This window comes from Vicia villosa, linkage group LG7, assembly GCF_029867415.1.
Source record: "Vicia villosa cultivar HV-30 ecotype Madison, WI linkage group LG7, Vvil1.0, whole genome shotgun sequence".
NCBI lineage: Eukaryota > Viridiplantae > Streptophyta > Magnoliopsida > Fabales > Fabaceae > Vicia > Vicia villosa.
The window spans coordinates 96,647,064-96,674,331 of record NC_081186.1 but is presented as its reverse complement, the minus strand read 5'-3'; the positions used below and the strand labels follow the sequence as shown (position 1 = coordinate 96,674,331).

The window sequence follows — 27,268 nt, the reverse complement described above, 5'->3', positions numbered from 1 at the left end:
TATTTCCTTTAGGAGTTCGTCGTTTTTTCTCCAAAGGTTTGAAGTTCTTCACTTTTTTGTTTTCGAAGGTTGGTTCATCGGTGGTGATGGTGTTCCAGCTTTGCTCTGTCTTTCATGAAAAATTGAATACCTCTCTGCTGCTGTTGTGTTATTGTCAGAATAAATGTTATTTGTTACAAGAACACTGTTAACAGTCAGAATTTGAATTATAGACCTTTCTGTCAAACTCATTTTTAGGTACCATGTTCTATAGACCTCTAAAAATGAGGCACCATGGTTTTTAATCCGAAAACAAGTGCATGAATTTGAATCATACACAAAATAAGTGCAAGGATATCAATGTTCTATAATCCAAAAATTTATTGCTTGTTGGATGAGAATGCTTGTCTAAAAATACAGGGTATCATTACATGAGTGATGAGTTAGTCTCAAATTTTAACAAAGCGTACATCACTCTGTCCAAATGCTGTTCCACAGGCAGGACATTTGCGGTGACGGAGTTCAAGATTTCTTTGTATGCATGGATTGCAGAACAGATGGTAGCACTTCAAAATCACAACCTGCCAAATACATATCAAACTCTTAGATAATGCTGTTGCAGTAAATTTTATTTAGGCTTCCAAATGCAAATACAAATATGCATATCATATGAGATAAGTTAAACTAAGCTCTTTCAAGTTTCAAACACTCTCAAGTTAGTTTAACTAACATAAAAGCAAGAAGTGCAGTTGAATAAGTTGGTCTGTTTTTACCTCCTTTGGACGGTCAGAACAGACAGTACATTTGATCATGTTCTTGCAAACTCTTATTTCTTCTTCAAGTTGTTGTACCGCGGTCTCTTCTGTTTCAGCTTTCAGCTCAGCAATTTGGTTATTCAATTCCATTAGTTCTTCCTCAAGCTTCTTCCGTGAACTCCTGCATGACATAATTAGATAAGCATTTGTTGAGCCAATTGAGAGGGCATTTCATAAGAGGTAATCATTTTCAAAAGTCAACCATATCATCAATGCATAACATTAACACCGATCTTAATTGTAAAAACTTTTTATAAAATATGATTTTACACAAACTAACAGTGGCTCTACGATTATCATAAGATTTAAAACAGTATAATAAACACACTAAACCTCACTAAGTGGAGGATAGTTTGAATGAACCCTGATTTAAAGACTTCTACTAAAAAATCTGTACCGAATCTTAACTTTATTGACCGGCCAAAAGAGGAAAATACCTTTCACTATCCAATTCCTTTTCAAAAGCTTCCACATCTTTCTGAATTTGGTCGTATTCTTTCTCTGAGGATGAAGCAATAGACTTGAGCAACTTCAACTCCTTCTCAGCATCAGCCAATTCCCTCCTGGCAAACTCTAAAGCGGCTGCAATGTGTTTTTCCTCTTGAGTACATTTGGCGGCTTCTGATAGAAGACATTCTATCTGTTGGGTTCAAATAATTGTTTACAACAGTAAGCAGCAGCAAAGTTGTTTAGAGAACTATCAAAAATAAAATATATAAGTAGGGCTAGGCAGCAGGGGAAACTGAACCTGCTCTACACTACTTGCAATCTTTTTCTTTGAATTTTCTATCAAAGAATTAATCTGTTTAAGTTGATCTGCTAAAGCTTGCTTTTCAGACAGTAAAGCACTATGTAACTGTTTTGCCTTCACGCTTTCTGATACAAGCTGCATAAAGTTTGCAATATGATGAGAAAGGTCTCACAAAGACGTAGTGAAAAAGCCTACACAATAACCTAAGCATTCCAGGAGTCGTAAAAGAAAAAATGGTGAAGGCCAGAAGGTAGCATTACAATAACTAAGAAAACATACCTTGATATTATAGTCGTCCCTCTCAGCCACCTGCTGCAACAGATGTTGGTGCTGTGTCTGCATATCTTCATATGCTTGACCAATAGTCTACAAGAAAGCATTTAATTTTTATTATAAGAAAATACAGTTAGAGCAAACTCATCACTAACTGCCGTACAAAAAAAAAAAAGTGGAGTCATAAAGAAAACCTCAATTTCAGAGATATAGGTCTCTGCCTCAGCCTCTTTAACTTTGATAGCCTCAGCCAGCTCTGATTTTTTCCTGAATAGTCGCAGATAAAACATGGTCAAGGAGGCAGACTGATGAAAAGGAGGCAGTTTGTACAGTCGTTAATTCCAATCATATGAAGACAGTCAATTAGAAAAAAGAAAGATGATGTTAACAAAATAAATAACATTGCTTCTATCGGACAAAGCAATACTAGCAAGTGTGCTATAATCGCTGGATCCGTCAAATGTTACAAACAAATAAATGTCAAACTCAGATTCTATGAGTGAAAACTGTGTATTCTTCCCTTGGGAGAATTCTCATATATATACACGTTAAATTACAAGATAAATGGGCTATTCTTCCTAATAAATCAGAAACTGCCATATATACATTTATGCAGTTTATTATGCTAATTAACACTACTAATTATATTCTAATAAATCAGATAGTGCAGTATAATATACATTTATGCACAAATATTCTGATTAGTAATTATCATAAATGCAGTCATTAAACCTATTGACATCCCCCCTCAAATTGATGCTGGTAAATCAACAAGCATCAATTTGCTAACTAAAAAATTGTGCCGCTGACGTGTCAATGATTTAGTGAAGATATCAGCTGTCTGAACAGATGTGGAAACATGAGGTAGATTGATAACTCTTCGATCATAGGCTTCCCGAATAGAGTGACAATCAACCTCAATGTGCTTCGTTCGTTCATGGTAAACTGGATTCGCTGCAATTTGTATAGCACTAGTGTTGTCAGCATATAACGAAGTTGGTTGTGCTTGAGCGAATCCAAGTTCTGTAAGAAGACCGCGCAACCATATTATTTCAGAACAAGCAGCAGACATTGCACGGTATTCGGCTTCGGTGGATGACTTTGAAACTGAATCTTGTTTCTTACACTTCCAAGAAATAGGAGCATTTCCTAAGAACATACACCAGCCGGTAGTAGACTTTCTTGTGTCTGGACACCCTGCCCAATCAGCGTCACTGTATGCTTGAAGTTGGAGTGTCGTATCATGAGGAAAAAATAAACCCCGTTTTGAGGTTCCAATGAGGTATCTAATGATTCGCTGCACTGCTGAAAAATGGAAATGTCGTGGTGCTTGCATGAACCTGCTAACCATGTGTACAGCAAAAGATATATCGGGGCGAGTTATAGTTACATAGATAAGACTACCAACCAGCTTGCGATAAAGAGTTGGATCATCAAGAAGGTCACCTTCATCTCGTCGATATTTAACATTAACTTCCATGGGAGTGTCAACAGGATTTCCGCTTGTGAGTTCAGCAAGTTGGACTAGATCCTTAATGTACTTTTGTTGATTTACAAAAATTCCTTCAGGTTGATAATGTACCTCTAACCCCAAGAAGTAAGTAAGACGTCCCAATTCTTTCATGTGAAAAGATGAATGCAACATGTGTTTGATTGTAGAGATACCTTCTTGATCAGAACCAGTCACCACAATATCATCCACATAAACAAGAAGCACCACAATGCCTTTAGGAGTCCTTTGTAGAAAAAGAGATGGATCATATTGACTTTGAATAAATGAAAAACCACGTAAGGTAGATCGGAACTTTTCAAACCATACGCGTGGTGCCTGTTTTAAACCATATAGCGATCGTTTTAGTTTGCAAACAGTATTTGAGGAAGAAGTGGGCATACCGTTGGGAAGTTTGATATAAACTTCTTCCTTAAGATCACCGTGTAGGAATGCATTTTTCACATCCATTTGATGTAGTGGCCAGGATTGTGATGCAGCAAGAGCAAGAATGGTGCGGACAGTAGTCATCTTGGCGACCGGGGCAAAAGTCTCGTCATAGTCTAGTCCATACTCTTGCTTATTTCCAAGTACTACCAAACGAGCCTTGTAACGATCTATTGATCCATCAGAACGCAACTTTATAGAAAACACAAATTTGCTGCCTAAAGGTTTAACAGTTGGAGGACAAGGTACAGTTTCCCATGTTTGATTTTCTTCTAAGGCCAAAAGTTCATTTTCAATAGCTGTCTGCCAACAACCATGCTCCATTGCCTGTGTATAAGAAGAAGGAATAGAAACACAAGATAATGCTGCTGTCAAGGATAAGGGATTAGAGAAACCATACTTTTCTGGCGGCTTACGGATGCGCGTACCCTGTCGTACAGGGCCTGGTTCTGGTTCTTGTATTGGATCAGCAGTCGAGGAACTTTCTCGAAGGGGCCCGTGGGAGTCAGCTGGCTGATTTTGGGTGACAACACGGCGTCTTTGGTAGGTCAACAGAGGCTTAGAGGATGGCTGGCCTGTAGAAGAGTTAGAAAACAGTGGCAAAACAGAAAATGTAGAAGAAGGAAGATCATGATGGGTTGCAAAAAAATATTTTTTTTCAAAAAAAATGACATTTCTAGAAACCCGAATTCGACGAAGATTAGGATCATAGCATAGAAATCCTTTTTGATGAGATGAATATCCAAGAAAAGCACATTCAACAGATTGTGCCGTAAGTTTAGTGCGTTCTCGTGGAGGAAGATGAACATAACACACACATCCGAAAACACGAAGAGTGGAGTAATCTGGTGGGTTACCAAATACTCGGCTGAACGGAGATTCATTATTTATTGATGGGGATGGCAAGTTGTTTATAAGATGAACTGCTGTGGATAGGGCTTCACACCAGAATCGTGTTGGCACATTAGACTCGATTAAAAGTGTGCGGACAACATCAAGCAAATGACGATTTTTTCTTTCAGCTACCCCATTTTGTTGGGGAGTTGAAGGACATGATCTTTGAGATACAATCCCATTAGATTGCAAGAATTCTTGAAAAGAGTTTGATGTGTATTCGCCCCCATTGTCAGAGCGAAGTATTTTGATTTTGGATGAAAATTGAGTCTGAACATAAGCATTAAAAAATTTAAAAGTGGAAAAAACTTCATCTTTTGAGCGCAGAAAATAGACCCATGTAAAACGACTATAATCATCGATAAAAGTTACAAAATATTTGTAATTTGCATGAGATATAATCGGTGCCACTCCCCAAACATCACTATGGATAATATCAAAAGGTTGTGTTACTTTCGGTTGATGTGTTGGAAAAGGAAGAATTTTACTTTTGCCAAGCTTACAAGGAATGCAATCAAAATCAATAGAATTAAGAGATGGAGTGTGCTTATTTCCAAGAAAACCAGATTTTAGTATGTCATGGAGTACATTAAAATTTGGATGCCCAAGACGCCTATGCCACATTTGATAATCAACGGTTGCAACATTGCACAAAATAGAAGGTAAAGAAAGACTTGGAAACAAAGATAAATTGAGTGGAAAGAGACGTCCAACTTTAGGCCCCTTCGCAATTATCGTCCCTGAGTGTTGATCCTGCACAAGACAACCAGATTTTGAGAATTGTACTTGACAATCATTGTCAACTAATTGACCAACAGAAATAAGATTACTAGTGAGACCAGGAGAAACAAAAACATCGGTTAAAGTTGAAGAAATATCACCGGTTGCTGTGATAGGTAATTGATTTCCATCAGCAGTATGTATCTTGAGGTTACCAGAATATTTGGTGACATTATTAAGAAATTGAGCTTTGTTGGTCATGTGGTTTGAAGCCCCAGAATCAAAGTACCAAGGTGAAGATGATTTACCTGAGAATCCCAAAGCAGAGAACGCTGAAATGATCATTTGCTGAACCATTTCAGGGGTCAAAGTCTGGGCGGCAGTAGGCACACTTTGTTGGGCAGCAGTATGCGCATTTTGTTGGACAGCGGTATGCGCATTTTGTTGGACAGCAGTAGACGAATCAACCGAAATTGTGAAGGCTGTTGCATTTCGCTTTGGTGGCCTAGTTGGACATTCTTTTATAATATGCCCATCCTTTTTGCAGTAATTGCAGAATTTTTTTGGACAGTTGGAGGCATAATGCCCAGAGCGCTTGCAACAAAAGCATTGAATATTGCTCATATCATGGTTTCTTGACCTCCCTTGTGCTGTATATGCCACTGGGACAGTAGATGATTTTTGTTCTTCAATGATGGATTGTGTAAGCAAGCGCTGTTCTTCACGTAACAAATCATTGAGACACACATCCAATGAGGGTACTGGATCTCTATGCATCAGATTTGAGCGGATACCTTCAAAATCGTATCTCAATTTCATAAGAAACTGATCTCGTTTAGTAGTGTCGTGAACTGTTTGTACTGTACTTAGGCCTTCGGTACTTAAATTTGAATAAACTATATCAGTGTATTCAGCCCAAAGATTCATGAATTGAGAGTAAAAATCAGATATAGAGAGACTTTCCTGTTTGAGATTAGCTATGTCGTGCTCAAGTTGGAATCTTCGGGCTGCATTGTTCTGACTATAGATTTTCTTCAAGTAAGCCCACATTGTTGCTGCAGTCTTGTATGGTCGAAGGTTCAGAACAATGTTGGGATCAACCGAACCAATGATCCACGACATGATTTGAGCGTCTTTGACCACCCATTTAGCATGTTCAACCTTATCTTTGTCTTTGTTAGGGGCAGGAGTTGTTTCATCAACATGACCCCACAAATCTTTTCCTTTGACATATAAAGAGAATTGGAATTCCCAAGCTGAATAGTTTTTGCCATTAAGGCGAACCATGAAAACATCTTGTTTTTCTTTTGACATTGAATCGAAGAACATTGGAAACACGAGATGGAAATCTTGATTGGAAAAAAAAAAAAAAAAGGGGGAAAAGAACAAGACCGGGAAATTCGAAGCTGAAAGACAAAACTAGAGAACAAAGACTAGATTTTGGATCGTGACATGCTCTGATGCCATGTCAAACTCAGATTCTATGAGTGAAAACTGTGTATTCTTCCCTTGGGAGAATTCTCATATATATACACGTTAAATTACAAGATAAATGGGCTATTCTTCCTAATAAATCAGAAACTGCCATATATACATTTATGCAGTTTATTATGCTAATTAACACTACTAATTATATTCTAATAAATCAGATAGTGCAGTATAATATACATTTATGCACAAATATTCTGATTAGTAATTATCATAAATGCAGTCATTAAACCTATTGACAATAAAAATAGTTAAGATGTTCTTGTCATTTACACCATGTAGATGTTTCAAAATCAATTTTCTGATTTTCATCAAGCATGTATATGTTACGATATAAAACTATAAACCGCTCAATCTTATCTAATAACTTGGATTTTAGGAATAATTGGTTCTTGACAGGCAAATGACCCAAATGAACAAGTGACAGTCATTGTGTGATAAAAAGTTGAATGCAGCCCTTACAAACATCCCAAGGGATACACTATCTAAAGTAGCATAATATATCGGCCAAAGGACATAGTCCTCAACTCTTTATAAACTTTTAAGTTTTAACTCATGTACCGTTCACTATTCATCACCGCAAAATTCACTCCCAAATAAAAAACCACAAAAATGAAACTAAAAGGGAAGAAATATAATAGATGTTCTCCATCAGTTTGTCAATGCAGCAAATACATATCAGTATCGTAGTATGCATAAACACAAACAAACCTTTCAGTTTCATCAAGCTGGGCCCTTAACTCCTCTTTTTCAGCTTCTGCGGCGGAAAGCCTTTGTTCACAAGCAGCTTCAGCTTCATTAGCAGCTCTTACTCTCAACTCTAGACCATGTTCATCTAAAGCATTTTTCAGCATTTCGGCTTGGGAGCGAGCTTTACTTTCAGATTCTCTAACTTCTAGCAAGCTGAAATCAAGTTTTTAGCATATTCAGAATGAATCATCCAAGTAGACAGGAAAGGAAAAGATTAACATCTTGTAGCAAAGAGAAACAACCACATGCGGGTGCTTCTTTCCATAACTTTGTTTAACAAATTAATTCGGCTTATCATCCCAAATACAGCATAGAAAAACAAGATAAAAAACTGCATTAAGTAGACAAACTCTGCCACTATTGAACAAACCTAAAACAGCATACCTTTTTTGATAATCCTCTCCGCCATACATATCGAGAACAAATTCCAATTCCTGATTCTCCTGCTGTAACTTTTCAATCTGTAACAAAACAACTATATGAGTTGTTTTAACATTATTTATAGACAATCTGTATTGAAAATTTCAGAATCAATTATTATGATTTCATTGTTACTGAATACAATAGATTCAACACAGTTTATAGAGTTGTAGTTAGACTAAACTAACTTCTAACTAACTCCCTTAAATCAAGTGAACAGTTCCTGAATTCAAGGAGCTGTTATAACACAAATTAACTGTATACTGTTATAGCAGAAACTAACTGTATACTGTTATAATAGAAGCTAACTGCGAGCTGTTGTAACAGAAGCTAACTGCAAGCTGTTATAACAGAAGCTAACTGCATGCCAGCTGCCATGCCTTCACTGTAAGTATCTCTAACTAAAATGATAATGCACATAATGTTTGAGAATCATGGAAAATATAAGTATACACATGCAAAACAAAAAACAAAGGAAAAGAAAAGAAGAACATTGCAGTTAAATCTGATTCAGTCACAAACATGCTCTATGATTTAGAAGTACACCCTCAATCTCATAAAAGTGTCTTATTTGAGCAATGCGCGGTTTTTAACAAAATGATTAGATGTGTTGGTTTTAATGATAAAGGCATAAAGCTAATATCATTTGTACTAGAATATCCTTATTAATTGTAGTTAATAGAATAGTTGAATAAAGATAAAGTTGATAAATAGGGGTATAGTAGTAGAAAAGTAATAATAAATGTTGCATTGGTATTGTAAATGGATAATTATTTTGAGACAGAGAAAAAGTGCAAATGAATCACTTTTTATGAGATAGGGGAGTAAAAGATAAGTGAATCTCAATTAAATTTAATCAAGGAAGAAGAGGGAAATTATTATTATTGTTATGCAAAAAAAAATACCAAGGTAAAAGCCAAGGTGGACTTACCAATGCTTTTGAAGACTTTATTTCCAAAACCTGATTGGCACATTTGTTTGAAAGGCTCTGGAGTTCGCTTGCCTGTTCAAAACAAAGGAATCAATAAACCTTAATGCTTAAAACAACTAAGAACTACATGTCATCATTCTACTTCTTTTATAGATAAAAGTAACATGCAAAGAAGAGAAACAATCACCTAAATCCAAATAAAAAAATAGGCATGCCCTATTGCAAAAAAATCCTCCCTGTTAAAATCAGAGACAAAGTCCCACTAAACATAGCCATGATTACTAGAGCCATAACAAGTTATCTTATCAGCATAGTTATCTATTTCCTTCCCTATAAATGTAAATGTATTGGGGGAAATGCATATCTTCACAAATTAAAAAACAATTTTCCGACTTATCATGAGCCATGGGACAATGTCAAAATTTGTGAAGACATCAATGACCAACTTGGAATCATACTCCAACCAAGAGACTGTGCCAGCCTCTCTGGTGATAGATCTTCATCATCAGCATAGCAGCAGAATCTTCTGCATAGTTCTACTTTCTCCATGCTTTTCTTGTGATTTTCCAAACCCCTAGCATTTCATTGAATCATTCCATGACATTTAACAACAAAAATTATGACAACTTAAAAGACTTGCACTTTCAACCACTATACTAAGTCAAAGTATCTATGCAAAGAACATCACATAATCAAATTATTGAGAAAATTTTATATAGAGTAGGTGAAAACAGAAAATATAGGGAAGAATAACCTTCCCACTCAATTCTGCTCTTAGTGAATGTGCTTTCTCACGCAATGATACAGCTTCAAGAGCAGCATCCTTCCATCGCTTTAATTGTGCTTCCATCATCCCCATTTCTTTAGATAAAGCCGAGGCCATCACACGAAACTCGGCTTTGATATCTTTTCTCCCTGAAACATGTAATATTGTAAGAAACTAGGAGATTCAAACATACACAGCGCAAATCTAAACGCAGAAAAATGTGATATACAGACCAGTATCCTGTTTTGCCTCTTCCATCTTAATTTCAAGATGATTCCTTTCAATAATACATTTCTCCAACTGCAGCTCGAGCTCATCAGTCCTGGAGTCAAAATTGTCAAGTATGCGCCTTGCATTATCACAAGACTCCAATTTAAGATTCAGCTCCTTTTCCCATTTTGCGATATTAGCCTTTCCAGTCTAAAATTGTATTTGAAAAGAATATGTCGGAGAAACTCACAAATAAAAAATCAATTATAAAAGAAGGAAAAAAATCACTATCAACCTGCAGAGAGTCCACCAATGATTTATATCGATCCAATTCCGCAATCCAATGTTGAAGTTGATCATTTGCTAAAGAATATACTCGGGAAGAGCGTACATATTTATCATCATTCAGTTCATTCTGGAAATAAACATACGCTTAAAGTCACTTTTACATGGAAACCTAGAATGACTGCATCTCCGTTACTCAAGAAATTATGTCAAAAACAACGGCAGATAACGCAAATATACAAACCTGAAGTTCTTGGAACTGCTTCGTCAAGATTTGATTTTTTTCCCGAGCATCTTGAAGCTCAGAAAGACGATCAGCATCCACTATCTATGACATCAGCCGAGCACATATCTTAAACACCGAATGGACAAATGAATGACGAAAGCAAAGAAAATCACTCAACAAAAACCTTGGCTTCCTCAATTAAATTCTTCAACTCAGGCAACCCCATGGCTCTGTCAGCAGGCTTTTCAGGAGACACGTTTCCATTCACCGCATCTGCACTGGAGGAATTCATTCCCATAGCTGCATCCTTTTGCATTTTCAGACTAACTAGTTTTCTTCTACTCTTTTCAAGTTCAGCCGCGATCTCGTCAAGCTCTCCTATAAGTATTAAAAAAAACTCTCAATACACAATTAATTTACAGAAATCAGCCAAATTTATAAGAGCCAATACGATCTTCAGAATCGGAGAAAAAAAATCTCTGCATAAATATCAGGTCATGTCTATTCCAATGTTTTAAAAACTAGATTGGAGACTAAATCGACGAGACTTCTAGGTCATGGTTCAACCGGATTATCACAGTTGAAGTGGGTGACAAATAAATAAATTAATTAAAAAAGTAAATAAAGTACATAAATATGTAAAAGTAAATAAGATGCAGTTGAACCAATCTCGGTTCAACCAAACTGCAGTGTAACCGAATTGATTTTATCTAGTAATTGAATTGATGTTAAATTTGCAATTAGTAATTTATTTTATGAGTCAAAATTAGAATAGGCTAAATGACTAAACTTAATTGAGGTGAATAACTAATCTCGATTCCATCATTTAAAGGTAAAATTAAGTCAATTCAAAACAACCAAATTTGCATAGATTTTTATTAATTTTTTTAAACTAGAACCCAAAGGATTTTAAAATCAAATCAATTCCTGTATTATAATTTTACAAACAAAAGAAATTCAATTCCATAATTTTCCCGAAGAAAAATTATAATTATAAAAGCATGGAAGTTAAAACTATGGAGATAAACCGAATATTGATTTTGATTATTTGAAAGTACAAACTCTAATACAGTTATACAGACCAATGTAAACAACTTCGAATAAATTATAATCAGGAAAAAAGAAAGCAAAATGTATTTCAGTAATTGCACACTATTTTGGTGATGCGTACATAAGAAGAAAGGATATAATGAAATATTCTATCCTAAAATCATATCATCAGACTCGGATGGGTGTTCGACTCAGTGATGAATCCCCGGTCAAACCGGTATATATAATGAATACAATAAATCTTACAAATAACTACTTCAGAAAACTTTATTACACAATGGTTCATGAGTTTTTTAACATGTACTAACTCTTGTGGTTAAATCCTACTATTGGCATTTTAAACATAACTGAATGGGAATCTCTCCAAGTCAAGCCTTTCACACAGACCCATGTGTGGAATCAGTTGGTTTTATACTATCCAGTGACATCACTCTCACTTCTTTCGTTTACCCATAGAAAATTTCTCCTCTACACAAGACTCCACATCCCTCACTTGACATGTTGACTTCCTCCCCCCACCCCCCACTCTCTTTTTACTTCACATTCTTTCACAAGCTGTCATTCTTTTCTGTTCAAGAGAGTGGTTGAGGTTGGTAAAACCAACAGACTTCTCATTCCCAAGGATGTGGCTGAGAACAGTGAGACTTGAGAGTTAGATCGTGGCAAGGGTGCTGTAATTTGTAATAGTGAATCACATTCACCAATTTGTGAGTTACTTAGACCAGCTTGGGTTTATTTATCCTTTATTTTTCTCTAAGAGTTTAGAAAGCATAGTAACCATGACCTGACCGGTTATTGTGAACGGTCAGATCGGCAGTTTTTTTCAAAAAAAAAAAAATTGGCTTAGTCAGATCGGTCACAGTTGGTTTCTTGCATGCCTGATCCGATAAGCTGGTTGAAGTAGTCATATAATGGTTAGGTTAACCAATGACCCTGCTAAATTTTAGTGTGCAATGGTGACATTCCAAAGACAGCTTTCCAACTCACCAAGGCTACTATGAATTTTTCGCTCTCTCCTTTGTGGCTTAGCAACGCCCCTGCCACATTTTAATGTGCAATGAACTCAACTCTACCCCCATATCTTCACAAGTTTGTCTAGGTATCTTTTATGGCATACTTATTATAAAGCAAGACTTGGCAAAGATCACTTACAATTTCCTGAGTTGGTTCTTAGCACTCTTCAAAAGTCCCCGCTACTATGATAATAATAAATGAAGTTTTGGAAGGAGAAGAATTGACTACTAGGGACACATCATTTTCAGGGGAGAGGTATCCACGCACCCTCACAAGGTTGAATGTATTCTGAACTGGCATTTCCCAGAGAAGCCACTATCATACTGGAAGGTTTATAGAGGATTACTGGAAGATTGCCAAACCTTTGACAGATTTGCTTAACATCGGGTCATTCTATTGGAACTCAGAAGCTGAAAGAGAGGAAACTGCAAAAGCGGTAATTGAATCCCTTGTCTTAGCTCCCGCCTGATTTTGGTAAGTCATTTCATTGAATTGATGCTTCAGGAAGAGAGTGGGAGTTGTGTTAAGTCAGGGGTCGCAATCAGTTGCTTATTCCCAAAAAGCCCCTCATACAAATTCCTTCTCCAAATCAGTGTATGAGAAGGAGTTAATGACTTTAGTATTGGCAATTCAATATCGAGAGCCATAATTGGTAGTAAATTTTGCCGTGTGTGCTGATCAAAGTAGCTCAAAGTCTCCCTTGGAGGAGTGAGTGACAATCAAAAGCCAGCAACATTGGCTGGCTAAATTGATGGGGCATGTGACATTGTTCATAAAGTAGAAGTAACCGCGTGGGTGACTGATGCAATTTCGTGGAGGGGAGAGGAGAAAATGGAGATTCTACCGATACCTAAATCATACTGACTAAATTAAGTGCAGAGTATAGAAAATAGTTGATGTAATTGTAAACATTGATGTAACTCTCAACCAGGGAATGAATCCTCTATAACTGTGTAATAAAAAACTACAGAAAATTAAATGTCATGGACAAATGCTCCTAACAAAACATCACTCCCTATTTACACATGCATTAGACCCTTAAACCTAGTTAGTATGAAATAAATCATGATATGTAAAGAAAATATGAAAGCAATTCAAAAAAGATGGCTTAGGATCTAATATATGAAACCAATCCAATAACACTAGTATTTGAGTAAATAATCCGGCAACATTTAACAACAAAAATTAAGATGACTTATAAAACTTGCACTTCAAGCCACTATACTATGTATAAGCAACAATGCATAATATATCACGGACTCAATTTATCAAGATTAATGTTTGTAAAAGGCCCATCACAAAATTGGTGAGAAAAAGAAAAAAAAAATGTCAACTTTGTAAGAATAGCGTTCCCACTCAATTTTGCTCTTGGTAAATGTGTTCTCTATTGCTATGATAATACTTCAAAGGCTATATCATTCCATTGCTTTAATTGTCCCTCCATTATCCACATTTCCTTAAATAAAGTCGAGGTCTTCATACAAAACTAAATTTTGATGTCTTTTCTACCTCTAACATGTAATATTGTAAGAAATTAGGAGATTTTAGCACACACGACGCCGCAAATTTAAATATATAAAATATGATATGAAGACCAGCAACCTGTTTGGCCTGTTCCTTCAAAATTTCAAGATCATTTCTTTCAATAATACACTTCTAGAATTGAAGTTTGCGTTCAATAGTTTTAGTTTCAAATTCGTCAAGGATATGCCTTGCATTATCAGGGGACTCCAATTTTAAAAAATTCAGTTCTTTCTCCCATTTTGCAACGTTAGCCTTGCAAACCTAAAATTGTATTTATAAAGAATTTGTGTAAAGGAGAAGCAACAAAAAAAAAAATCAATTATAAAAAGGAAGCAAAATTAATGTTAAATTGCAGAGACCTCGCCAATGATTTATAATGATTCAATTCAGCAGTCCAATATTGAAATTGATAATTTGTCGAAGAGCATATACGAGAAGAGCGTGTAGATATTCATCATCATTCACTTCATACTGGATATACACATCCATAAAAAAATGTCTTTTACATTGAACCCTAGAGCGAATGCATCTCAATTACTCAAGAAATTATGACAAAACCATGGAAGATAATCCAAATTGTACAAACTTGAAGTCTTTTACATGTTTCAGGTAGAGAAGATATCAAAGTTGAGTTTCATGTGATGATGGCACTGGTCTTTTATCAAAAGTAATGGAGTTGATGGAAGCACATTTAAAGCGATGGAAGTATACAGCTCTTGAAATTGTATCATTGCAAGAGAAAACACATTCAATAAGAGCAAGAAAAAAGGAGTGGGAAGGTTTTTCTCACAAAGTTCTCTTTCATTTTCTTTCTTGCCTACTTAGTGACAGATCTTCAATAGAAATTTATCTAGATAATTTAAGTACACGACGTTCGTTAAATAGTTACTTTTAAATAGTATAGTGGTTGGAAGTGCAAGTCTTATCAACTATCTTAATTTTTATAGTTAAATGTCATGGAATGTTGGGAGACATCAAAGAGATAAGCATTGTTAAAAATATAACTCATACTGATAGATAAGAGGATGTAAACTAGAAGCTAGTCCAAATGTCAGAAGACAAGACTATAAAGAAGAGATTTTGATGGAATGATTATTAGTAATTCATGAAGATTTTCATGAAGATCTATATTATGATTATTAAGGTTGCCAGCATCGAGATCTTGCACAAGATTGCAAAGTCGTCGCAAGATCGTAAAATATAAGATCGTAACTAAGATTGAAAGATCTTAACTAATTATTTTGTAAGATTGGAAGAGGGTAGCTAGATCGTAAAACATAAAATCGTAACGAAGATTATAAGATTATACTAAACGAACATGATTACTTGAACAAACCCTAAAGCTGAGAAATCTATTCTCTAAACCAAAAGTCTAAAACGTCATCAATTCAAAGGGCATGTTGTCATTGTCATCAAACTGTAATTGTGGTCCCGCTGCATCTTCTCATCCTTACTCGTTTCTTCTCAACTAGTGTTGGCGATGGCCGAAAAACATCAAACTATGGCCAAATACAGCCATGATAGCACAAAATCAAATATTTCCACTATGTGTTCACAATTGGGTTGCGATTTTGCAGCGATCTTGCTACAATATACAATTCTACGCATGATTCAGATCATTGGGGTTGAGTGAGATCAAAAACCATAAGATTTTAAAATCTTACGATTTACAATCTCACTCACCCCCAATGATTTGAATCTAATGCAGAATCGTATATCGTAACCAATTTGTGACAGGATAGTGAAATTGTTGATTTTGTGCTATTATGGCCATATTCTACCATAATCGACAGCCACAATCACTAGTTTAGAAGAAAGGAGTTAGTAGGACGAGTGTGATAAGATATAAAGGAGCAACTATTACATCTTGATGACAGTAACGGGTACTTTTTAAATGATGAAGTTTTAGGTTTATGGTTTAGAGAATAGACATCTCAAGTTTATCAATTATATGGTTTGTTTCTAGAAATAGGCTTTGTTTTAGTAGGATCTGATAATCCTTGTTACGATCTTATCTTTTACGATCTTGCTACCCCTCTTGATCTTAAAAAATTAATTATTTTGAATTTTCCAGTCTTGGTTAAGATTTTATAATTACGATCTTCCAACCTCCTATCGATCTTATGGAAGATCTCAACCTGGTCAACCTTGTCACTAATAGAAAGAGAAATGAAAGGAGAGATGAAGAGAAAGAGAGAGAAAGAGTGAGCTAGTATTTCATTTTCTCAGCACAATCCATTAGAGTTAGTTATAGTCTGTTACAAGCCTTTAGGCCTTGTTTGGCTAAGCTATATTTACATACTTGTCTATTATTGTATTATCTACCTACTCCCCTTCAAATACTGGGTCATCTTTAGTGCAGAGGTGGCTTGTTGTCTAAAACCTTTAGCTAGACCTTGAGTTGCAGAAACTCGAAAGGAGATGGAGGTTTAGTGAGCAAATCTGCGAGCTAATTGGTAGCATGTTGAACCACCAAATTCTTCTTGATTACTTTTTCCCTAAAGAAAAAGAAGTCAAACTCAATATGCTTTGTCTTGACATGAAGTACAAGGTTGTGTGATAGGACCATGGTGCTTAGACTTAGATCGTCACAAAAGAGTATATGAGTGGTGAAGGGAACCTGGAGCTTGATCAGTAAAGAGTGAATCTACAAAATTTCAAAAGCAATTGTTAAATATGCTTGGACCTCATCCCGAAAAGTTAGCTCAAAGGGTGAGGTTACCCTTACATATTTATACAATCAACATCCCGGGAACCTAAGCAATGTGGGACTTCAAACAAACTCCAGCAGCACAAATACCAACTTCAACACCCATTCTCACGCCTAGCATGGACTTGGGTCAAATGTCCACATTGAGTTATTAATCCCAACTCTGATACCATGTTAAGAAATGTGGTTGGGCCTAACTCTATCCTATTAAAACTCCTTGCAGAAGGCCATGGTGAAGTAAACCTTTAAGCCAGCGAAGAATCCTCTTGACTGCGGTCCAATGACTTTTCTGGGGTTGAGACAAGAACTGGAAAGCCTTATTGATAGTATAGCTAATTTCAGGCTTTGTGATGGTAGCAAACTGTAAAGCTCCCACAATAAATGTGTAGAAAGTGGGATCATTAAAGTAATCTAAGCAATGCTTTCAAAAATCCAGGTTAGATACCAAGGAGTTAGCATGCCCTTAGCATCAATCATGTTGGCTTTGGAGAGAAGATCCAGGATGTACTTGGCCTGAGATAAGGAAAGAGAGTAATGTGTTTGCTCATTAACCTCTAAACCTAGAAAACATTCTAGGTTGTTCACGTGTTTGAGTGCAACCTGAGTGTTGAACTTGGTGATGAGATCTTCAAGTGACAATCATGTCATCAACATATAGCAACAAAATAATGAAATAGGTAGAAGTAATGAGAAGAAACAAAGAAGGATCACACATGTTAGGTGTGAAGTCAAAGCCTCTCTCAAGGCTCTGTTGAGTCTCTCAATGTAGTCTATTGGGCACTGAGTCTCTCAATGTAGTCTATTGGGCACGTTTGAGTTCATAGATGGCCTTATTTAGTTTGCAAACCAACTGTTAATCAAAGTGTTCAAAACATGGGGGTTGGTGCATGTAAACTTCCTCTTCCAAAATACCATTGAGGAAGGTTTTATTAACATCTAATTGAGTGATGTGCCACGAGTAACTATTGGTCGACTGAATTTGACTATTTGTATTGATTTCATCCAACTCCTATTGCAAGAGGTTTCAAGTTCTTTGAGCATACATATTCTCGTCGTCCCTAGGTTTCAAGAGAGGATATCCCATAAGATATTCAACCTTAGATTCTGCAAATGACCTTCCAATTGTGTTACGCAAAGGTAAGCATACTTGTACTTATCCTATTTCCTCTTATGTGTATTCTTGTCTTTTGTCATCTACTTCTAAATTATTTGTTGCCGACATAGATTCTATTTTTGTTTCCTAAATCTCTTTTAAATGCTATTAACCATGATGGTCGAGACAGACAATGGAGAACGAAGACAATGGAGGAGGAAATGAAGGCTCTTGAGCATAATGACATTTGGGATTTAGTTTCTCTTCCTACTGGCAAGTAAGCTATTAAATGCAAATGGGTGTATACTGTCAAGATGAATCCGGATGGCTTTGTGGCGCACTTAAAAGCACGACTAGCTGCTAAAGGATATGCTCAAACATGTGGAGTTGACTATACTGATACTTTTTCTCCTGTGGCTAAACTTACATCTATTGTATTATGCTGCCAAGCACCACTGCCCCTTGTTTCAATTAGATGTGAAAAATGTTTTTTTCCATGGTAATTTACAAAAGGAAGTGTATATAGAGCAACCACCCGATTTTGTTGCTCATGGGGAGAAGTGTGTCGTTTAAAGAAATCATTGTATGGCTTTAAGCAATCACTTAGATCTTGGTTTGCGAGATTCAGTGAAGTGGTTTTTCCATTTGGAATGAAACGATTTTCCATTTGGAATGAAACGATGTCAGAGTGATCATACACTATTTTTTAATAAAAGCAACTGTGGAAATATCTTACTTGTGGTGTATGTTGATGATGTTGTAATCATCAGGTAAACCGACTAGGATTGCTTCTAATTGATCAAAGTGTGACACAGGATCATCAATAGAATCAAAAACATCAACAATCTTTTGAGTTCAAGCTAGATACTCTGCAACTGTTTTCTCACCTTCGGAAATTAACATTAGCTCAGATCAAAGTCGACAAGACTTCGTATTTGTATGCGCAAAAATGTACTTGTGAATGCCGTTCTAAACTTGATGATTGAACGCATCTAACGACACAAAGAAGCACAAAATCAAACAGTGTTAAGAGAAGAAGACACGTGAACAAAAACGAATCTTGTTGCTCCCACGTGAGATACGGAGGATTCTCCACGTAATTGATGCAACCTGCTTCAAAGAGGCATCATGGAGGAATCCCGGGATTTACCACGTAGCGATGACATTTCTACATACGGCTGATACCTTCAATTTGTAGCTTTTAAGAACGGAAATTATCATTATCCAATTTTAGAAAATTTTGGTACGCAAACGCCTTGAATATGTTCTAGAACGAGAAATCGGAGACAATGATTCACTAATCATTTGGTTCGAATCTCCTTTAAAAGTCATGGTGTGGGATCTAATAGAAAAAAGATAAATGCAGAGAGAAAGAGGAAGAGAGAGAGTTTGTTATAAACTTGATAATGAAAACTCTAACTGAATTAGTTACACGTGTGGTTTATATATGTGACTGCAGTGACACCTGTCACTGCCAGCTCACTATTGCACTATATCACTTAACCTAATTCTATATAATACTATATACTCTAATATTTCCCCTTCAAATGGTGCTGCCATTTTTTAGGAGTCTTCGAGAGAGAGATGCTTTGTCAAGAACTTTGAGATAATCCCTTAGAACTAGGAACCTTTGAGCAGACAAAGGTTTAGTAAGTATATCTGCACTTTGGAACTCAGCAGAGATATGCCTCACAGAAAATGTCTTATTTAAGACTTTTTCTCTAAGGAAAAAGATATCAAGTTCCATGTGCTTAGTCTTGGCATGAAGCACAGGATTGTGAGCCAAGGAAACTGTGCTGAGATTGTCACAATAGAGGAGAGGAGTAGCAGTAGGCACATGCAGTTCTGCTAAGAGGGATTGAATCCAAAGAACCTCAGAGGCAGTACTGGCTAAACTTCTGTACTCAGCCTCAGTGCTGGACCTGGCTACTAGGGTCTGCTTCTTAGACCACCAGGAAATTAGATTAGGCCCCAAAAAGATACAGGAACCTGATGTAGACTTCCTATCATCAGGGTCTGACCCCCAGTCAGCATCAGAGAATGCAGTGATTGAGATAGGCTGATGAGAAGCAGCTGGCATAAAGTGAAGACCATGATGAAGGGTACCCCTGAGGTACCTCAAAATCCTCTTTACAGCCACCCAATGACTTTGCATAGGTAGAGATAGAAACTGGCAGGCTTTATTCACTGCAAAGCTGATTTCAGGCCTAGTGATAGTAGCATATTGGAGAGCTCCTACTACTGACCTATAGTAAGTAGGGTCTGGTAAATAATCAGTCCCCATTTTGGTCAGTTTCAGATTTGACACCATAGGGGTAGGCAAGCTCTTAGCCTCACTCATATTGGTTTTGGCAAGGAGATCTTTGATGTATTTGGACTGAGAGAGGAAGAGAGATCCACCTGAGATATGAGCCACCTCAATGCCTAGAAAATAGTTCAAAAGACCTAATTGTTTGAGAGAAAATTGAGCATTGAGGTTGTTAACTAGCTGCTGAATATGAGAAGGAGAATCTCCTGTCACTATTATATCATCTACATAGACTAGCATGTAGATAGAATAAGTGGAGGTTTTCAAGGTGAATAAGGATGGATCACACCTACTGGTGACAAACCCAAAGCTGTGCAAGGCAGCAGTAAGCCTTTCAAACCAGGCCCTAGGAGCCTGCTTTAAGCCATAGATGGCTTTATGAAGTTTGCATACAAGGGTAGGATCAGAATTCAGAAAGCCAGGGGGCTGCTGCATGTAAACTTCCTCTGTAAGGATGCCATTCAAGAAGGCATTGTTGACATCCAATTGAGTGAGTTGCCATTTTCTAGAGACAGCCAATGTAAGAACAGTTCTTACAGTGACAGGCTTCACTACAGGAGAAAAAGTCTCCTGAAAATCAAAGCCATGAACCTGGTGGAAGCCCTTGGCTACTAGTCTAGCCTTGTATTTCTGAAGTGAGCCATCAGGATTTTGCTTGATTCTAAATACCCATTTACAACCAATGGCTCTTCTATTAGGAGGTAACCTCGTGAGGGTCCAAGTCTGATTCTTGAGTAAGGCATTGTGTTCATCTTGCATTGCTGCCAGCCAGTGAGGATTTTTTAGGGCAGCTTTGTAAGATGAGGGTTCCAGTTCAGTGAGAAGAAGTGTAGGATGCAGTCTAGGTTGCACAATTCCATCCTTAGCCCTAGTTACCATAGGATGAGTATTAACTGGAAGATTAGTAACCACAGGTGAAGTAGGAGCAGAGGAAGAAGGTGAGGGAGAAGAAGGATGGATAGAAGAAGATGCTGCAGTTGGAGAAGCATCAGGATGAGTAGGCATGGCAGAAGATTGAGGTGAGGCAGAGGTGAGATGTTCAGGAACAGAGGCTGCCAAGGAAGAAGAAGAAGAAGAAGAAGAAGAAGAAGAAGAAGAGACAGCGGCTGAAGTGATAGGAGAAGTACTAGTAGGCTGAGCCAACAAGGATGAATTTGAGAACCTGAATGGAACTGGCACTTGGCAGTTGGAGGAAGAACTAGAGGTTGAAGGCTTATCTGAAAACATCTCAAGGTAAGGATACCTTGTTTCATTAAACAAGACATCTTTTGAAATAAAGAGTCTCTCATCTGCTGCAAGGCATTTGTACCCCTTGTGTTGGGTGGAGTAGCCTAAGAATAAGCATTCTCTAGTGTGGTAAGAGAATTTGGATGAATTGTAGGGCCTAAGGTGTGGATAACAAGCACATCCAAATATTTTAAGGAACTTGTAATCAGGTTCAGTTTTGAATAACACCTTGAAAGGTGACTCCATACCTAACACAGTAGTAGGCATCCTATTGATAAGGAAAGTGGCAGCCAAGAATGCATGATCCCAATATTTGAGAGGTAGGGAAGCATGGGCTAGCAAAGTCAGGCCTGTTTCAACCACATGCATGTGCTTTCTCTCTACAGACCCATTTTGATGATGGGTGTGGGGACAGGTGAACCTGTGAATGGTTCCCTGTTTGGTCAGTAGGGGAGTAAGTGGTTGAAACTCACCTCCTCCATCAGTCTGTACAGTCTTGACTGTGCATCTGAACTGAGTTTGCACATAAGCCAGAAAGTCAGTGAAGATAGCAGTAACATCAGACTTTAGTTTGAGCAGAAAAATCCAGGTGAACTTTGTGTATCAACAAGTGTCAGCATATATTTAAATCCAGAAGTGGAAAGCATTGGAGCAGGACCCCACACATCAGCAAATATGAGGTCAAATGGTGCATTATATAAAGTATTGGATGCAGTGGAGGGCAATCTATGAGCTTTACCCAAGCAACAAGCAACACAAAAATCCAAAGTAGATTGCTTAGGAATAGGAATGTTACACTTGAGTAAGACAGACTTGAGAACCTCATGATGAGGATGCCCAAGTCTTCTATGCCACTGCTCATACAATGAAGGACCTAGGCTAGTGGCAGATTTATTTGCATGAGAATTCAAAGTAGAACTACCAGAATCACTGCTAGTGAGTGTGTGCACTACAGGTGTTTTATTCCTAGAAGAAGGTAAAGAAAGAGCCTGTAGAGATCCAAATGAATAAAGTCCATCCTTGCCAAGAGCTCCTTGGAGAAGTACCTCAGAAGTAGCCTGGGATTTAACAATGCACACATCAGGATGGAACTCAAAAAACACCTTATTATCTCTTGCAAACTGACTGACAGATATTAGATTTTTGGTGATATTAGGAACAAGCAATAAATTCTTCAGTGTGAGTGTAATGTGTGGTTTGTGAGGTGAGTGAAATGAAGTAGTGCCAATAGAAGTAATAGGCAGACCTTGGCCATTTCCAAGAATTACTTGATCTGCTCCAGATGAGGGAATACTCTCAAGAAAGCTCTCTGCAGAGTGTGTGACATGATGCGTAGCACCTGAGTCAGGATGCCATGGAGAAGCACTAGATGGAGTGGCACCTGCATTAGAGCCAGTAACATATGCCTGTGTTTATCTGGCCTAACAGTAGCAGCTGGAGCACGTCACTGAACAAATTGAGGAGGATACCACTGACTAGCAGCCGGTTGTTGTTGAGCAGGTGCACTTTGATACCAAGGAGAAGGTGCACGCCATTGACCTCCAGAAGCAGGCTGAACAGCAAGTCTATAGTAGCACACTTTCGCATCATGACCAGTCTTGGCACATATCTGACATTGCACGCGATTACGTCCACCATTGCGACCACCTCCTCTGTTCTGAGCAAACCGACCACCACGACCACCACGAGAATACTCCGACGGTGGTGCTGACTCCTGTGTGGGAGCATCAGACGCAGTAGAAACAGTAGAATTAACAGTAGGAGTGGAGGTACCTTGAGTGAGATTCACAGAGAGAGAATCCTGAGAGACATTACGAGGAGTACGATCAAGGCGAGCTTCATGAGAGAGAAGCATCGTTTCTGCAACTACTAGGGCACACGGTTCATCGCGATATTGGATGATTGACGCTAGGGCTTGATATTCCGGTGGAAGACCTTCAACAATCGTCTCGAGTTGATCGCGATGAGAAACCGGATCTCCGATTGACTCCAGAATGTCACAGATCTGTTGAATTCGACCTAGGTACTGTGCAATTGTGCGATCTCCCTTCTCCATGCTGCGAAGTTCATAGCGAAGTTGTCGCGATTTGGCGTAGACTTGTGTGCGTTGAAACTGATCAATAACGGACCAGATCTCGTGTGCGTGAACGCATTTGACAACTCGTGGAAGCACCACATCAGATAGCGTCGTCAAGAGCCACGTAAACAGAAGAGAATCTTCTTGAAGCCAGAGTTGATACGCCGGATTCTCGGAATCCGATTCACGATCTTCAGTCGTGAGAAACCGTGGAGGAATTTCAGGATTCACAAGGTGACGATGAAGCTTGTGAATGCGTATGATACCTTCCACCTGTTGCTTCCATGAGAGGAAGTTGTTGTTATCAAGCTTGATGCTAATTTGTTGAGCAAACGTCTTGAACGCGTTCTTCAGCGAAGACGAAGCTGGTGGTTGCGATGATGAATCTCCATCATTCGCCGTGTTTGCGGAACTCGTAACGGAAGCCATGATCGAAAGGATCAGAAGCTCATGATACCATAATAGAAAAAAGATAAATGCAGAGAGAAAGAGGAAGAGAGAGAGTTTGTTATAAACTTGATAATGAAAACTCTAACTGAATTAGTTACACGTGTGGTTTATATATGTGACTGCTAGCTCACTATTGCACTATATCACTTAACCTAATTCTATATAATACTATATACTCTAATAGGATCGAATTCAAGTTAAATATAGAGGGAGTATTTTAGTTTTTGATATTGTGAAAACTCAAAAGGGAAATTAGTTACAATACTCAGTAGGTTGAGTATTTATAATCCAATCAGACTGTACTGACTCAGCGCAGTCAGTTACAGTTTGTTACAAGCCTTCAGGCCTTGTTTGGTTAAGCTATATTTGCATATACTTAGCTATTTCTCTATTAGTCCCACTTCCCATTATCCAAACAAAGAGAAAAATGAGAGATAACAAAGAAAAAATGCCCTAAATTTCATATTTTCTTGATATGAGACTTATAAGAGACAAAATACTAAACCTTATTTATACTTGAATTGGACTCTCGGTCCGGATTATATGAGGAAACAAAATAATGAAATATAAAAAATTGTGAAAATTATTCCTCAGAGATAGCCTTTAGGATTAAATGAGGAAACAAATCATGAAATATAAGGAATTATGAAAATCATTCCTCATAGTATATTGAGTTTGAGATATTTTCATATTATTCTAACAATAACCAATCATCAAAATAACAACAAATGAACAGCATGCCAAAATTATTCTTGTACAATTATAGCAGCCAGAGATACCCTAATAAAATTTATGATAAACCATTTTAATACTAGAATCATAAACCCAGTTATAACTAACAAATATCATTAAGCAAAAGGAAACCTTCCTTTTATTAAGCCGTGTTGCTAACCATTTAAAAGCCACATTATATGGTAATCGAGATCATTTAAATCAATGTTTAGTTACTCTAAACTTCATAATAACCGTAGTTAAAACAATAAAGGAAAAAAACATTTCAAATACCTTTAAGGTGTTTTATGTCAGATTGATCTCGTAAGCACTCGTCTATATAATTCTGAATGCCAGCAGTATATTCTTTGTGTTTTGCATGGAGAGTATTAATTACTTCACAAAAATTGTCAACCTCCTTTTTTGTCATATCGTCAATCTTAGATATTTGGATGATAACATCTGTAAACCCAAGTATAAGTAAAAGGAAAAGATTTATTATACATATTTCCTTAAGCAATCCAACATCAACAATATATGGTAGAAAACTATCAATTCAACCCTTAATAAAAGCAATATAGTTCCATCATTGCATGGTATCTCATATGTATCATACCTTCCGCAGATAAATCTCCGTGTAAAACCTGATCTATATCTTCAATTCTTTTCATCTGATCATCAACAGTACCATTAATGAGTTCCAACAACTCCCTAGTAGATGACTGACGCAGAGCAAGGGCTTTCTCGACAAAACTAGTTATCTCATCATTACTGCTTCCTTCAATAGAATCTTTCTGGATTAATTTACATAGAAATATATCATTTGGAGGACACGGAGGAAGTGAACCTAAAAAGAAAGTAAATTCAGTATCTTGGTTTTTCTTAATACTGCATGAAAGAAATTGACATGCGTGTTAACTTACCTTGAGGATTATCAAGGTAATCTAAAGTTTGCAAAGAATCTTTGTCTCTCCCTGCTTGTATCCCGAGAAGAGCCATATCAGCAACCAACTAGAAAAGAAAATAAGTTAAACCAATGTGCACATTCAACACCAATGTTAAAAAGGTGCCTAGTCTTTCACCTATGATAGTGTTTACTTTTGAAAGAGGAAATAACAAAAAAGGAATAGAGAGCAAAATCGACAGAACCAGAGCATGACAATAAAGAATAACCTGTTCCCAGTTTTGGTTGAATGCAATTAATAAGTCATCATAAGAATTTTGTCTTTCTTTTAGTTCTTTCGTTTTTTCTTCAAGATCCTGTAAAGCCTGTTTCTGGATTTCTGTTTGTTGAACAAGCTTCTGATTTTGGAGCTGTAAGGCTTCTGCATCTGCCTGGGGAAGCATCTCCAATTATTACGCAATCAAAACATATAAACAAATCATGGTTAAAAATAATGTGTTGCCAGCCACACACAGATAGAGGGCTTGTTTAATCAAACCGTCTTTTCTTTCACTTCTACAACTCTTGCCTAGCACTTTTAAGCCGCGTAAATACCCTACTTGTACATTCTTTTTCTATTTAAAAAAAATACACCACATTTCTAAAGTGAAGGATTCTCAACGACATGAAAAAATCCTCTTTCCTAAATATTAAGCACCTATGAAGCACTTACACAAACACAACACTGAAATTGACAAAATTGACAAATCCACACCGGTAATAATTTGAGAAAATTGAATAATTGAATGAAAACACACGTGTCAATGTTGGACACCAACACTTGTAGGTGTTGTGTCAGTATCATATACCAAAAGAAAACCTTTCAATCTGAAGTGTCGTTACTACATAGTTTTTTTTTTCTTTGACAATCGTCGTTTCTACATAGTTACGCACAGGACAAATAGCTAAAAAAGCTATAACATATCGTTACTACTTACTTACTACATAGTTAAGCACACGCAAAGTCGCTTTAACCCCCCAAAACTATGACATATAAATCTAACATACATAACCTAATGTAAAAAGAATCACATGACATGAAATTCACTCTTACTACTCTTCAAAGCCCGAATCTCTAGTTAGTGAGAGAAGCTTTGTAGCAACGACACCGAAAAAGTATGTTTGTGTCAGTGTCGGTGTCCGAAACTGACACTGACACTTGTGATCATGTTTAATTTATTCATTTTTCAAATTATCATCGGTGTCCACGTGTCATTGCCGGTGTCGTATTTCCCATGTCCATACCTAAACCCTAATTCACCCCTTGTTTTTTAAAACAAATTTTACCCAAAATTCCACTCCATATGAACTAAAGACCCAATTCAGCAAGTTTCCACAACCCTAACCAGCTCAAAATATTCAAAACAACATAATCAACATAGCATAACTGATCAGTAGCAGAAATAAAAGCAGAATACACAACATGATTCAACAACAATTTATTGCAAAAAAAAAAATAGAGAGAGAAAAAACGGTTACATTTTTACTGTTAGGAGAATGGTTGGAAGAGTTTCTGAAGATGCGGGAAGAAACAGGGGAGAGAAGATGAGGCCTCTTCTTGTCAGGTTCGTCTTGGTCTGAATTTTCCATTTCGATTCTGCAATTCTCAACAAAACCAAACCAAACGAAGCATTAGGAATATGAGAATGGAAATTTGTTAAACTCTTTTTCAAGAAGAACTAGAAATAGAGAGGAAAAAGCATAGCACAAAAAAAAA

General features: G+C 37.1%; 1 protein-coding gene across 4 annotated transcripts; it reads right to left on the bottom strand.

Annotated features, from left to right (window-relative positions):
* Positions 1–322: 322 nt before the first annotated feature.
* LOC131616026 (E3 ubiquitin-protein ligase BRE1-like 2) lies at positions 323–27,268 on the bottom strand. 4 transcript variants are annotated; one of them, XM_058887244.1, is made up of 19 exons: positions 27,031–27,268; positions 25,782–25,943; positions 25,532–25,619; positions 25,225–25,455; positions 24,903–25,070; positions 10,629–10,822; positions 10,463–10,546; positions 10,229–10,348; positions 9,957–10,143; positions 9,712–9,872; positions 8,958–9,029; positions 7,991–8,067; positions 7,568–7,759; positions 2,013–2,085; positions 1,825–1,911; positions 1,543–1,680; positions 1,232–1,434; positions 753–915; positions 323–560 (listed from the first exon to the last, which is right to left on the bottom strand). In XM_058887244.1, exons 1-19 carry the CDS (start codon positions 27,139–27,141, stop codon positions 429–431), a joined length of 2,643 nt encoding a protein of 880 aa, XP_058743227.1. In that variant the 5' UTR covers positions 27,142–27,268; the 3' UTR covers positions 323–428. The 4 variants fall into 4 exon arrangements, with proteins under 4 accessions (XP_058743227.1, XP_058743228.1, XP_058743229.1 ...); XM_058887245.1 differs by having other exon boundaries at positions 25,782–25,939; positions 27,031–27,167; XM_058887246.1 differs by having other exon boundaries at positions 25,225–25,402; positions 25,782–25,939; positions 27,031–27,167.

Coding starts and splice junctions, on each gene's coding strand:
- LOC131616026 (XM_058887244.1), bottom strand. CDS start 27,141: ATGGAAAATTCAGACCAAGACGAACCTGACAAGAAGAGGCCTCATCTT. Junction 1,681..1,824: donor GGGACGACTATAATATCAAG/GTATGTTTTCTT, acceptor AACTTTATGCAG/CTTGTATCAGAAAGCGTGAA. Junction 1,435..1,542: donor TTGCAAGTAGTGTAGAGCAG/GTTCAGTTTCCC, acceptor TGAACCCAACAG/ATAGAATGTCTTCTATCAGA.